This window comes from Vulpes lagopus, chromosome 2 (assembly GCF_018345385.1).
Source record: "Vulpes lagopus strain Blue_001 chromosome 2, ASM1834538v1, whole genome shotgun sequence".
Classification (NCBI taxonomy): Eukaryota; Metazoa; Chordata; class Mammalia; order Carnivora; family Canidae; genus Vulpes; species Vulpes lagopus.
Window position 1 is genome coordinate 145,892,223 of NC_054825.1, and position 14,481 is coordinate 145,906,703.

The following is a 14,481-nucleotide window of genomic DNA, read 5'->3' on the forward strand; positions in this document are numbered from 1 at the left end:
GCATTGCATATAGAACTACTGGTTTCACCTCAAGAAATCCTCATCAAGGACTGTGCTTCAAACCCCAGGGTGAAGTAGAGACCAGGGGGCCAGGGTCAGCCAGCAGTGTAGCTTGGTGAGTCCTTTCTGCTATTAATTAACGTTGCCTGCAGCTTTAATGAATGTGAGAGTGGGGATGCTTACGGTTGAGCTATTTATAATTTTTTTCTGAGTTCTTAATTAGCTCTATTGTTGACAACATAAGGGGTTTTGCCAAACACAAGGCAGCCCGGCCTTGGCTGGTCTACCTCAGCCTCCCTTAAATTTAAATACAGACCAGCCGTCGCCCCTCAAGAGAAACTGGGCTCTGCAGAGATCTCAGACAGGAGGCCCATCCACATTCACACCTCAAGGTCATGATCCAACTCAGAGTCTGCCAAACACCTGGAGATTCATTATCTACAAGCGCAGAGTCAAGGCTCTGAGGAATTGGACCAGCTTGGCTCTCACCAGAAATTTCTTTATCTGTACAAGGTGCTTTTTCTTGATGTCACCCCGATTAACAAACTGCAAAACCATCAAGAAGGGAAAGTCATTTGGGAAACACTGGTCTACACTCATCATAGAATCCAGAGCCGAACTTTTCTGTTCCAACCACTGTAATGAATGAATGAATACAATCTGCCTGGAGTTACGGCAAGCTTGTCCTTCAGCTGGATCTATCAGTACAGAACTTACTTTCCAGAACTTAACTACAAGCTCACAAGAGCTCTCTAAATTTTCCAGAAGTGATGGGACACACAGGGTTGAAGATACCTGGGGCTCCTGGTCATGACCGCTGGGGTCCCTCTCATAGCTCTCCGCGTACAGTCTGATGGTGGCCCGCATGCCGCTGGAGGAGCTGAGCCGGAAGATGAGCCGTGAAGCATCCGAGAAAATGATCCTCAGGCCCTGGAACACCCAGAATGGATCATGAGCCAATGAACACATAGGGAGTCACAATGAATACCTACTTGTGGTTAATGCTGGGGGAGACCTAGGGGCCAAACTATGAGCAGGTGCTCAAGTTTCTTTGGTCTGGAGATGTGGGAGCCAGAAAGAGGTGGAGGGACAAGGAGGAGATGATATTTAATAAATGTCCCTTAGAAGCCTACTGGATGCAATGGGAGTAGGCAATTTCTCTATTACAGTAAAGCAAATTGCCTGTGATAAGCTTACCCCCATGTGACTTTAGGCTTAGCGAAGTTAAGTTCATCTGTTCTGATTCACCTGACGCCCACATTCAACTGAAGCCTACAATGAAAGGCTCAGGTCTGGAGCCTCAGCTGGGTTCTGAGGTTCCTGGGTACAACCTCATCCCCTTGGCTCTGTCCTTCCTTCTTGCTCTACGACCTGGCCACCAGGGTGGCATGGGGGCAGAGCTGTAGCAGCATTAATTTGCTTTTGGCTCACAGTATCTCCATTCTCTACGGATCTGTTTTCATCAGTGGTGGGGATATTTGAAAAATAAAACGACCATAAGATCATATTGTAACATTTGTTGAAGGAAATGTGTTTTCTTAAGTCAACTGATAAAGCCCTTGTTATAAATAAGCATACTGGCAGGGGCCAGAGGAAAGAAGAGGAGGAAACAAAATAATTAAGCCTGGTCACTTATTTCTGAAAAAGGAGAAGTCTCGGGCAGCTCTGACATCAGACATTTTCCCTAAGAAATTTGCCCTTGAAACTTGTCTGGCCTTAAATCTTGGTTGTTAAGAATAAGCCATGATTAAAAATATACCTGCCATATAAATCTGACTGCCAGTCCCTTACCCTATCCCCATATCTGCTGGGGTGGGGTGGGGGCCACTGTGATTCTATCTGAATGGTTTTCTGCTTTTTACATCTTGTAGACATATTTTGTTCCAATCCCAAAACAATAGCCTTAAGTCTCTTTTGGAGTGATTCAATGTCTGCCACGATTTGTGTAACAAAAAAAGGAGCCAGCTCCCTTCCTGGCAGCTCCTCTCTCTAGGATACTAGCTTTGCAAACAGGATGATACTGACCAGGATTTATTCACTGGGCAAACATTTTAGAGCAGCCCCTGGGGATTGGGTCCTGGGTTAAGCCCTGGGGATAGGAAGATAAAGACACAGTCCTTGCTCTCCGTAAGCCTGGACTAGTCATTGCAACATATTACAAGCAGCAACCATTTTCCTAACCACTTCCTGCTGCTGGAGGAGTGAACAGTTAGGACATTCCAAATGGAGTAAATGCCCCAATTCCCTACTACTCAGGAAGGGTTCTAGACCAAATTATGTTCAGACTACGAGGTCCCAAAGGTTCCACAACTATACCCACAGTCATGTTTTTACAAACTATTTCGAAGCTGTGTGTTCTTAATAAGCTTGCACTCACCTTGTCACCATATATGGGACACATGAGTAGGTAATTGGTCGCTCAGGACTATGGTTTATGCATAAGTTGGTTAAAGCAATATTGAAGGCTAAAGTCCTGAGCCACCTGGTCTTGTAGATTCCAAACCACTTGAGGCCCCCTTTTTCTGATGACCTCTCAAACTCAACCCTTTCCTGTAGCTCCTATGACACCATTAATGTAATTAACCAAGAATTAATTAATAATCCCAGATTTGTATACACCCAGTGGGAGGTATTCCAGAATTCAGGCCATAACAAACTGTCAACATGTATTATTAGGGACGCCTGGGTAGCTCAGTCATTAAAGGGTCTGCCTTTGGCTCAGGTCATGATCCCAGGGTCCTGGGATTGAGCCCCACATTGGGCTCCCTGTTCTACTTTTCCCTCTGCTTGTGCTCTCCCTCTGGCGTGCACTCTCTCTCTCAAATAAATAAACAGTATGTATTATCAGCTCACAACTAAGCAAAATTTTTTATACAGCAAAATCATGTTATTTTTTTTCCTTGTGGGTCACCATATCTTTGGCTGTACTTCTAGAAGACTAGTTGGAATCTACATGTAGTAGCCTGGGACAGATTTTGCACTTGAACAGCCGATAAAGGCACACACGAGGTGCTGCTGATAATTCCGTCTCTCCCCTTCTTAAGAAACCACCCACAAGATCTTACCAGAGAAATCCTGTTGCTTTGTGAGACCTCCACGTGAGAACCACCCCATGTCTCCTCCACATGAGAGGACAAAAGTTCTAGACTCAGTTCTGTGCTGCAGAACTGTGCCCCAGATCCATGCCTGTTGAGTGCCACTCTGATGTATGAAGTTGTATTGGATTGCTTTGGCATCTGCATGTTCCTTCAATGAATTTAATGAACTTCAATGAACTACAATTAATGTGTACCCTGAAAGTGAGCCATATTCTTGCCAGCGTGCATAATCACCTATTTTCAATTAAATTATGAGGCCAGAGTCACCACTGGCCAAGACCTGCCAAGTTTCTCAATATTCTGTGATTCCAACAAAAGCATCCCAAGAATCCATTTTGCTTTTTTTTAGTTTTCAGGTTAAACCAGGGGTTGGCAATATAGTTTATCAGCCAAATTTGACCTGCCACCTATTTTTATAAATCAGGTGTTACCAGAACCCAGCCATCCCTGTTCACTTATGTTTTCTCCAGGTCTGCTTTTGTGTTATAACTGAAGAGCTAGGGATCCCTGGGTGGCACAGCAGTTTGGTGCCTGCCTTTGGCCCAGGGCGCGATCCTGGAGACCCTGGATTGAATCCCACATCGGGCTTCCGGTGCATGGAGCCTGCTTCTCCCTCTGCCTATGTCTCTGCCTCTCTCTCTCTCTCTCTCTCTCTCTCTCTCTCTCTCTGTGACTATCATAAGTAAATAAAAAAATTTAAAAAAAAATTAAAAAAAATAATAACTGAAGAGCTGAATCATTAGGACAAAGACAGTCTGGCTCATAGGGGCTAAAATATTTACTATTTATTATCTTTTATGGGAAATGTTAGCTAACCCCTGTAATAAACCATTACATTATCCACAACACAAAATACTTACCCTTCAACTCTACCCCAGAAAAATGTTTTATCTATGTGACTTACCAAAATCCCAATTAGAGAAAAATAATGAAGAGTATCCAATCCATGCACTTCTCTGGGTATTTTAGCCATAGATTCATCTGGACCTATATGTGACCTGATTCAACTTACTTCTGACCAACCACTCATGACTAAAAATAGATTTATCAAATTGCATTTTCATTTCACATCCTCCCTTTCCTGGTAGGGCCTACAAGGTACTGCCTTATAAAACCTGTTTTTGCAGTCACTGTAGGAATATTATTGGAGATTGTATAAAATTCCACATGAGACATTTCCTTAAGAGCCAAGTGTTAGGAAAGCCTTTCCTTCCCTGAGGAGCTGGCATTTTTTGTCTTTCTGACAATAATAATTAACCATAGTTCCCTTTCCAATATGGCTGCCAGAACACTTAATGCCAAATTTGAGGTTCAGCCCAAGCGGATCCTTATGATTTGCATAACTATGAATTTTTCTTCTGTTCTTGACTCTCTACTCTTATTTATATTTTCTCTAGTCTTGATTTCTGTTTCTTATTTACATCCTAACAACTTCATTATGTGTGTTTTTGCTGCCACAAATCCTCCTCAAGAAACAAGGCCCAGTTAAAAATGAATAAAATAAGTTCCCATCTCAGCCTTAACCCTAAAGTGTTGGAATTGCTGAAATATGTCTTTGGGTCCTTCATTAGCTGATAAGCTCTGGTAGGGCAAAGCCTTCTGTTCCTTGTTCACCATTTATCCCCACAGCCCAGGAAAATGCCTGGCACACAATAGGCCCCCTGCAAACACTTGAGTGAATGTCACTGTGTGTTTACAACTGGAGTGAGCATCACTGGAATGAATGCCTCCTTCCACATTTAAGGAGGGCCCACAGGCCAAATGAAAACATACTTATGTTCTCTGTCCGTGAACTGGGGTAAACATATTACCCTGAAGTGTAGTCATGAATGATGCTGTATCTACTCATCCTTCATTTTTAAGGCAAGGGTTAGTTTTGGCTAAAAACAATGGAGTTTAACCTTTGTAGGTTCCTGTCCCCACTTGTGTGATGTTAGACAAATCATAAGCCCATTAGTTGCAAAAGGTGCAATGCACTGGAATCAGCTGGGGTTTTTAAAAAATATTGCTATCTGACTCTTAACCCCAACACTATAATTTAATTTGAATAGGTTATGACTTGGGCACTGGGATCGTAGAAGCTCTCCAGGTGATTCTACTGTGTAGCCATATGTGGACACCCTAGTAGTAGCCACTTTTGTCTGGGTCATCTGCCTCATGTATCAAGTGACTGACTACAGTACATGTCAGTCTTAAGGAAGATCCCTTTGAGATTTAAGGTTTCACCCATATACTTCCATTGGACTGGAACCTCAGGAGAGCCATAACACAGTGAGGGGTTGCCAATAAAACATCTTGCTGCTGTGTCCTGATAGCCTCCTCCTACCACCTTGCCAATAGCAGAACTATTACAAGAATCTCCTCTTGAACCATCTGACACTAAGAACCTTTAGCACAGTCTCCTAGGGAATTCCTAAAGCAACTGTAAAGGAATCCATGGCACCTCTGTAGTCACTGCAGCAACAGTGGCCTGAATGTCCAGGATGACACAACAGCCACATACCCAAAGAAGGGCTTCGAAGAGATGCCCTCTTCTGTGCTAAGATAATGTTAATCACAGAGCAGGGTATCAAAGGGGCACTTTCAGTTCCAGCCTAGCATTTTCTTCCCATTAGGTGCCTGTTGTTGTATGCCTCAAAGATAAGAGCTCGGTTTTGCTCACCCTAGCCTTGTCCCAGGGCTGTTAAAAGGCCACATTTTTTTGCAGGTATCTCCACCCCAAAATCCACCAATGTGCTTCCATTTATCACTAGATCTTTTCTTTTTATCCCCACATTTGCCCCTCTTTGCTTTGGACATGATAAAAGGATAACAACTGGAGAACCCCGGGCTGGCGTTCTGGTTCAACTAATCAGGAGGGGTCTTGAGCAAGTCACTTTGAGCGCTATAAGTCTTAGTTTCCTAAAAAGGGATGAAAAACAATGCAGCCTGGCTTACTGGGTTGTTGTGAGCATCAGATCAGAGAATATATGTGAAAAGTGCTTTGAAAATCATAAATCAGGGCAGCCCCCGTGGCGCAGCGGTTTAGCACCACCTGCAGCCCAGGGCGTGATCCTGGAGACCCTGGATTGAGTCCCACATCAGGCTCTCTGTATGATGCCTGCTTCTCCCTCTGCCTGTGTCTCTGCCTCTCTCTCTCTCTGTCTCTATGAATAAATAAATAAAATCTTTTAAAAAAAAAGAAAATCATAAATCAGTCTATAAATACTATTCGTATGTTAAGCTTTTAATGAAAATGGTACTATGCTCTAAGGCATCCAGCTTTCCAGATTTTTCAGAAGACTGCCAAAGAAAGCCTAAATGGTGATGGTTTATGGCATATTTATTTTTAAATTAGGCGGAATTAAGATTAACTTTATTTTAAGGACTATGCTACGCTCTCTGAAATCACTACTAAACTCACAGATCTGTTACCATTTATCTTCTCCACAACTCCCACTGAACTGGCTTCTTTGACCATGAAATGTCCCTTCTAATTTGGTCTATTTAGACCATTAGGTCCTGAATGAAGGACCTCAGAGTCATCCTGGCCACTTTCTCCCTTTGCTGGAAAGAAAGGGAAGAGTTAAAAACCACTTAAGGTAACAGCTGGTCACAAGAGGAGCCAGAACTTTAGGTCTTCTGACCCCAGGTTTATAATTTTAGGTTCAACCATATGAGACTGCTGATTGTCACACATTGCTTCTCATGAACTCTTTAAAGAATATCTCATATGTCTTGTATGGTCCCCCAAATGGGTACAGGGCCTTTTGTACAGCAGGTATTTGATAAATGTTGGATAAATACATGTTGGGTTATTTTTTTAAGCCCTTGTGTAAATCGATGCAGGGAAATCTGCAAGTTGCTAAATACACACAGAGCTGCCAGATGTTCATTTGGAGACTATAGGACATGTTGCAGCCAGGCGGGGAAGGAGGAACTGTACATTACCAACAGTTATTTGGCAGCACCCAATCCAGTCAAATAAGAATTTAGGATGAATTCCAGGGGGAAAACGGCATGTGGCCCCAAAATCTAGTACAATGTCACATATACAGTCAGTTGGCCACACCAGGTATGTGAACCTAGAGACAAGATAAGCAAGGAAGAGAGAGACTCGAAGCCTAACTCACAACTTATCTCCCATAGGAGATCCCAATGATTTATGGAAAGCTTCAAGGTGAAAATACTGCTATGTAACATCTGAACCATATTTTGTGGAAGAAAGCATGCAGCTTATAAAGCAGAGGATTTGGATTGGACAGATATCTCTCTCCATAAAAAAAAATTTAACTAGAATTACCCATTTTTCTTTGTTTAAGTCATAGAGTTAGCTGCAAGCATGAGTTCAAAAGAGGTTGAGCAGGGCAGCAGCTAACTAGTCCATACTGTGCCCTTACAGAGATTACGAGCAGGAAGACAAATTAGAGAAAAGTATCTTTTCTCTTGGCTAACCTGGACTTGAGTTTCTCCTCCCCCATTAGGCCGGGTGCCTTTGTGCAGTGCACTGACTGCACAGCCATGACTGCCGTACTTTGGGGAGCAAATTATCGTCTAGTCTTTTTCACAACCAACCCAGCTCGCTTGGAGACCAATAATTGCAAATAATTATTTGGGGGGAATCAAGATCCAATGGCTTCCTAAGTGCTCTTTTAAAAACACATATCCAGCAAAAGCCACATTAGGTGATGAGAGCGCTGCTTAGAGAGTGAAGGCTTAAAAATTATCCGGATTCCAACTATCAAATTTGGAACAATGGAACTAGGTCACACATGTTCCATTTTTCCTCATCTTTGGCCAAAATGGCTGTTGATCCCCATTCACTCAACACCAGCCCCAGTTCTGGGATATTTTGGAATCAGACACATTTTACCCAGACAACAGGGGTGGCTTCCTCCCTCAGTTCCTGTGATAGTCCACAGTTTTTTCCTTTAATATTTATTTTTCCTGGTGACGGTCACCCTCCTGACTACACACAGACATTAGTAGTTCAGTAGGAAGTAACTGTGATGTCATTCATTCCAGAATGCTTAGATTCTTATCACACATCTTAGCAGGATTCAACTACCAGCATTTTAGAAAATAGTCCCAAAGCCTTCATATGATGCCTCCAGAAACAAGGGCTAAGGATACTTCTATCTGTTGACCAGGAGTTAGTAGCACTGCAGTATATATTAAAGCATTAATTTCAAGATTGCCAATTTACTTGCTTCATTATTTCTGAATACTGAAATTAAAAAGGTCAGACACCTTCCTATAAAAACAACAACTCCAAAAGCCAATTGACTTTGCAATCAGTCTTCAAAGTGTGCTTTTTCTCTGAACTAATTTCAAATGGTTCTTTTTTCCAGGTTGAGGACAACATCAAAATGTTTCCACACAGCCTGCATAACTTGAAGAGGTATTAAAATAAGCTCAGAGTTAGCCTGACATAATCAAATTGGATTTGGTTTTCCACATCAGCTAACTGGTATGCTTTTATTTACATCAGGTTTTTTAATATCAGCTGAACTGTTACTGGCAAATGACTTCAGCACTGGTGGAATTTCATGATTTTTGATCTTGTTAAATAGAAATACAGGCATGGTACCAATCATGAGGAGAGACTCAGTTCCTTAAATTTTGCTCCTGGTGTCAAGATTTCATTCATTTGAGAAATATAAAAAATAGTGAAAGGGAATAAAGGGGAAAGGAGAAAAAATGAGTGGGAAATATCAGAAAGGGAGACAGAACGTGAGAGACTCCTAACTCTGGGAAACGAACAAGTGGTGGTAGAAAGGGAGGTGGGTGGGGCGTGGGGGTGACTGGGCGATGGGCACTGAGGGGGGCACTTGGTGGGATGAGCACTGGGTGTTATTCTATATGTTGGCAAATTGAACACCAATAAAAAATAAATTAAAAAAAAAAGATTTCTCTCTTCAAAGCTAATTTCAAAATACAAGTCATGGTTCTGGATCGATGCCCATCCTAGTGGCAATACGCCATCACTTGATGCTGGTACCGTCTGTCATATCATCCTTCTTTCACACCACCAGGATTGGAGTATTCCTTCTATCAGAGCTGGAAGAGTCTCATAATCAAGGTGTACTGACTCCAGGAGACTTGGGCTACAAGGAGATGGGGACCATAATGCTAAGGGGTAATCTGGTGCTGATGATGTTCCTTGGGATGCTAATGGTTAAGGAAGAGACAGAGCACCTAGCACCATGGAAAATCTTCATGTTTGTACAAGGAACTCATCCTTGAGAAAGAGTAGTCCACCAAGTGAAGCCTTAAGGAACTGCCTACCTTTCCCTCATCTTTCCCATATCTTTCCCATATCCTTGCAAGGCATAAAGTGAGAACATCTTAAATCAGCAACTGGATCAAACTGCTTCCTACTCTCAGAGGAGCTACTGGCTTATTTTTCCCACTCATATTTGAAGAAGCCATCATCATTCATTCATGTGACTAGATTTTTACCTGAAAATAACAGTGACATACCCTCATGGGACAAGGATGAGAGGATGAACTGCAATTGTTGAACTGTGCCTCACTAAATTGGTATTTCTAAATCAGAGTTTCTCTTAGGTCCTGTTTAATAGAAGACACACATCAACTTTACTCTTTGTACCTGACACCACAAAAGTATCAGCCACTTGGAGGCAGCCACAGTAAATTCCATGAGACCTGGACAGGCATGGGAAGGCCAGTGAGGTCCTTGGGAATTCACGTCAGGGACTGAATACTTCAGGGTCCTTAAATGACCTCCACAGGGTCTCACAAGCTGGACTGACTTTGCTGAACACTTCCACAGCCGTGAAGGGGATGGGGGTGGGGTTTATCACCAGAATAGGATTTTAATTTCATTTTGGATGGAGGAGCATTTCTTCTTTATCTCTAGAGATATATGTGCAACTGCTTTTTTTTTTCCAGTCTGTTTCCTGACTCTGACCCCAAATCAAGGACAAAAAAGGAGATGGAGTTGCCTTAAAAAACCTTTTCCTTTCTGAAGCAAAGTGGGATGGAAGAGATGGGGGAGGAGGAGACTTAGGGAAGGAAGAGAAATGTGACTTTGAATCAACTCAGGAACTGAAGAGGCCTTCCTGTGTCTCCACATGACACCCTGCAAAGTTGTATGCCATTCAGCATTGTGTTCCTTGCTTTTCTCATCATATAGAGTTCGTTAAATGTCAAAATCCTTCTTTCCAAAAGATGCTCTTTTAACATAACTTCTTTTAGCTAACCATCTATTAGTGGTTATTACATGTCAGGATTTTATGTGTATCATTGAATTCTCCCAATAGCTGTATGAAGTTGCCACAATGATTACTCCTATTTTCACAGATAAGGAAAGCCACAGGGAAGTTGAGTAACTTCCTAAGATCACCCATCAATGAGAGAGTAATGCTGATTCAAACCCAAGACTTTCTGGTCTAAGCCTGTACACTTGAACACCACTCACACCATTTCCTCCAACTGATATGCAGTCAGGTTGAGGATTCTGGTAAGGGAGAAACAACCGATATTTCTTGAATATCAGATGGATACCAGCCACCGTGCCTGGCACTTTATAGGACTTTCTCCTCAAACCTCTGTAACCCTACATGATGATTATTACCAACATGCCACCTGCCTGACCCAACAAGTTGAGAAAAGAGGAGTTAAGTAATATGCCCAAAGTCACAAATCTAGGCAGTGACAAAGCCAGCTTTCAAATCTATGTCTGCTTAACTCCAACATAACACAACACTCAAGAGGCCTTAGCAATCTGCTTCCCACAGCAAACAGAGACGTTGCCTTGTTATGTTTCCTTTGGGTTTTGCTAGGCAAGGCATACTTTGTCCTTACAGATCAAAGCTCTTCCATCTTAATTTTAAAATGACACATAATTTAGTAGATTATTTTTAAATTACAGTGTTCTCTAACCAAAAAGACAGATAATAACAAAGGTTGGCAAAAGTGTGCAGAAATTGGAACCCTCCTACATTGCCGGTGGGAATGCAAAACAGTGCAATTGTTTTTGAAGACCATGTGGCCATTTCTTTAAAGATTAAACCTAGAGTTACCATTTGACCTAGCAACCCCACGCCTAGCTACACACCCAAGATAAATGGAAATCTGTGTCTGTAAAAAAACTTTATGTGAATATGCACAGCAGCGCTGTTCATAATAATCAAAGACTGGAAACAGTATGGGGCTCCTGGATGGCTCAGTTGGTTAATTGGCCAACTCTTGATTTCTGCTCAGGTCATGATCTCAAGGTCCTGGGATGGAGCCCTGCATCAGGCTCCCTGCTCAGTGGAGAGTCTACTTTAGGATTCTCTCTCTCCCTTTCCCTCTGCCCTTCCCCCTACTCATGCACACTCTCTTTCTCTAAAGATATATATATATATATATATATATATATATATATATATTTTTTTTTTTTTTTTAAGTAGAAACAGCTCAAATGTCCACCAACTGAAGAATGGATAAACAAAATGTGGTCTAGCCACTGATGGGATATTATTCATCAGTAAGAAAGAAAGAAATATCGTATGTGGTATCACATGGATGAACCCTAAAGACACTCTGCTTAGTGAAAGAAGCCAGTAACAAAAGACAACACAGTGTATGGTTCCATTTATGTGAAATACCCAGAATAGGCAAATCCAGAGAAACAAAAAGTAGGTCAGGGATTGCTGGGAAATGGAGATTATAGCTAACAAGTACAAGTTGCTTTTGGGGGTGACAAAAATGTTTTGCAATTGATTGTGGTAATGATGGCACAACTTTATAAATATACTATGAACCATTGAATTGTACACTTGACATGGTGAATTATATGGTGTGTGAATGATATCTTGGTAAAGCTGTTATATATTTATATTTGAAAACTGTTCCAGGGCACCTGGGTGGCTCAATCAGTTAAGTATCCAACTCTTAATTTCAGCTCAGGTTGTGATCTCAGGGTCATGAGATCGAGCCCCATGTCGGGCCCATGCTGGGCATGGAGACTGCTTAAGATTCTCTCCCTCAGCCCCTAACCCCCCTTCTCCCTCTCAAAAAGCAAAAAAACAAACAAAACTCCATGACAAAAACCAATTACACATTTGGCATGCTCTTCAGAAATATCTGTTGAGGGACACCTGGGTGGCTCAGTGGTTGAGCTTCTGCCTTTGGCTCAGGTTGTGATCCCGGGATCCTGGGATTGAGTACTGCATCAGGCTCCTCACAGGGAGCCCACTTCTTCTTCTGCCTATGTCTCTGCCTCTCTCTATGTCTTTCATGAATAAATAAATAAAAATCTTTAAAAAAGAAATATCTATTGAATGAAGTGCCAAAGTGCTTTATGGCTATTTAAAAATAATACATGTTCATTTAAATTCAAATATATCTTTCAGGAGTAGATGGTGCTTACTTTGCAACAGTATCACATGAAATGTGCCCAGACTCAACCATCCCTGGAACAGAATGCTGATGACTACTGACTTCACAGGAGTGCTGAGATGTGGGCCTCGGTGGTGGAAGTTTACCAGCAGCCCCACTATGCAGGAACTCCCTACTCTGCACTGACAGGGCCAATGGTGGTACAAAAACCATCCATGACTCGTTGACAATGTGGATCCCACTGAATGTCAACTGTCTCCCCAAACCCTCAGTGAGCCAAACTGAGTGTATGGAAAAGTTCTGGGGTGACTCAGGACCACCAGCTAATAAACTGTCACTTGGGTCCTGGAATCTGGGAAGATGAATGACAACCTTCCTTTCTTTCTAGAGAAGCTCCCCAGAACAGCTTCTGGCAGCATTTACTATTTATGGCCACATTGGAGCTAATATGAAAGAATATGGAAAGAAAAAAATAATAATAAGTTCCAGAGTAAAAATGGAAACCAATATTCAGGGTTGCAGGGGAGTGGACATGGAATAAATAGATGTCTGAACTTGAGATCTAGCTGAGGAATTAGCCTGATGTGAACTGTTAAAAGAGCCAAGAAAAAGGGATACAAATGGTGAATGCTTTGGGGAAGAAACAAGGTGAGGTATCAGTGGATTTAACACAAAACAAATTAGCTCAACAGACAAGCTTCTTTTGAGCAAATAAAGTCCAGAACCTAGCATCGACTAGATAATCTTTTCAGGGAATGGTTTTCAAGCCTTCCCCACCAGGGAACAAAAACCTCCCAAGAATAATTTAGAAAGCACATATTTTATGAGCCTTGGATTTGCAAAATGTTTGTTCTGCGGTTCCTTTGCAAAATGGAAGTAGGAATATGGGACACAATTGGAAAAGATTCATCTAAGGCCCTGAGGCTCTAAGATGCCATGTGCTGAGCTCCCGACTTCATATCTCCAGAGATTCACTAGTGTAATTTTGGAAAGGATTCAATCTCATCTACAAAAAAAAAAAAAAAAAAAATCCTCATGTGAAACAAAACACAACTACCAAAAACGTAGTGTATACTCTGTGTGTAAAGGATAGCTGGGCTTTTGTGTCTTTTATTTCATTGCCTTTCTAAAACAGTTCTGTGAAAAAAATAAAAAATAAAAATAAATAAAACAGTTCTGTGAGATTTTTACAAACAAGGAAGAAATCAAGCAACTTTCCTGAAGTCATATAACTGGCAAGTGGGACAGGGAGAGGATTTGATTCTGGGTCTTCAAAAATTTTTTTAACTTTGAAAAAAATTATTTGAGAGAGAGAAAGCATGAGCAGGGGGAGGGGGAGAGGCAGAGGCAGAGGGAGAAGCAGACTCTCTGCTGAGCAGGGAGCCCAATATGGGCCTCGATCCCAGGACCCCAAGATCATGACCTGAGCCGAAGGCAGACCCTTCACTGACTGAGCTACCCAGACACCCTTGCATCTTTAAATTTCTTAACCACTCTTATCTCCAGTACCCCACATCTTCCCAAAGTAAAACAGTAATCAATTTGTCCAGCCATAGAAGGCCTTCTAGAATGAAAGAGTAATGACATTTTGACAGAGATTCCAGATCACCATGAAACTCAACAGACGAGGAGAGTACTAAGAAAATAATAGGGCTTCAGGCTTTGGAACATCTGCAAGTCAGGGACCCTAGAATAAGGACAGTGTGTGAAATATTAGTCAAAATAAAAATATCAGTAACTTCCACTATATCTAGTCTACCAAACCCTATAGCTTATGATTTATTTTGTTGTCTGTTCTTGGTGAAGAATGTGTATGAAGATAATAATTTGGTTATTTTAGAATGGAACTTTTCTTAATATTACTCAGTGTCTTATTTGAACTATAAATGTTGAATTGTGCTCCTAGAGTGGTCAATTTTTGCCATAGTCAATAAATATACAAAATCAAAAAGATAAATGAATGTAATAGGTTCCAACCTCTCTTGCACAATTCACAAAGATGAGACTGTGATAGAAGTTGTTAAATTTGTCACTTACCTTTTGTAATAATTCT

At 41.6% G+C, this 14,481-nt stretch overlaps 1 protein-coding gene across 1 annotated transcript in view; it reads right to left on the reverse strand.

Annotated features, from left to right (window-relative positions):
- Positions 1-14,481, reverse strand: part of PGM5 (phosphoglucomutase 5) — a 190,814-nt gene that overhangs the window by 36,057 nt on the left and 140,276 nt on the right. The window contains exon 10 of the mRNA XM_041743579.1: positions 796-930. Coding sequence (XP_041599513.1) covers positions 796-930 — 135 coding nt within the window. The remainder of the gene's footprint in view (positions 1-795; positions 931-14,481) is intronic.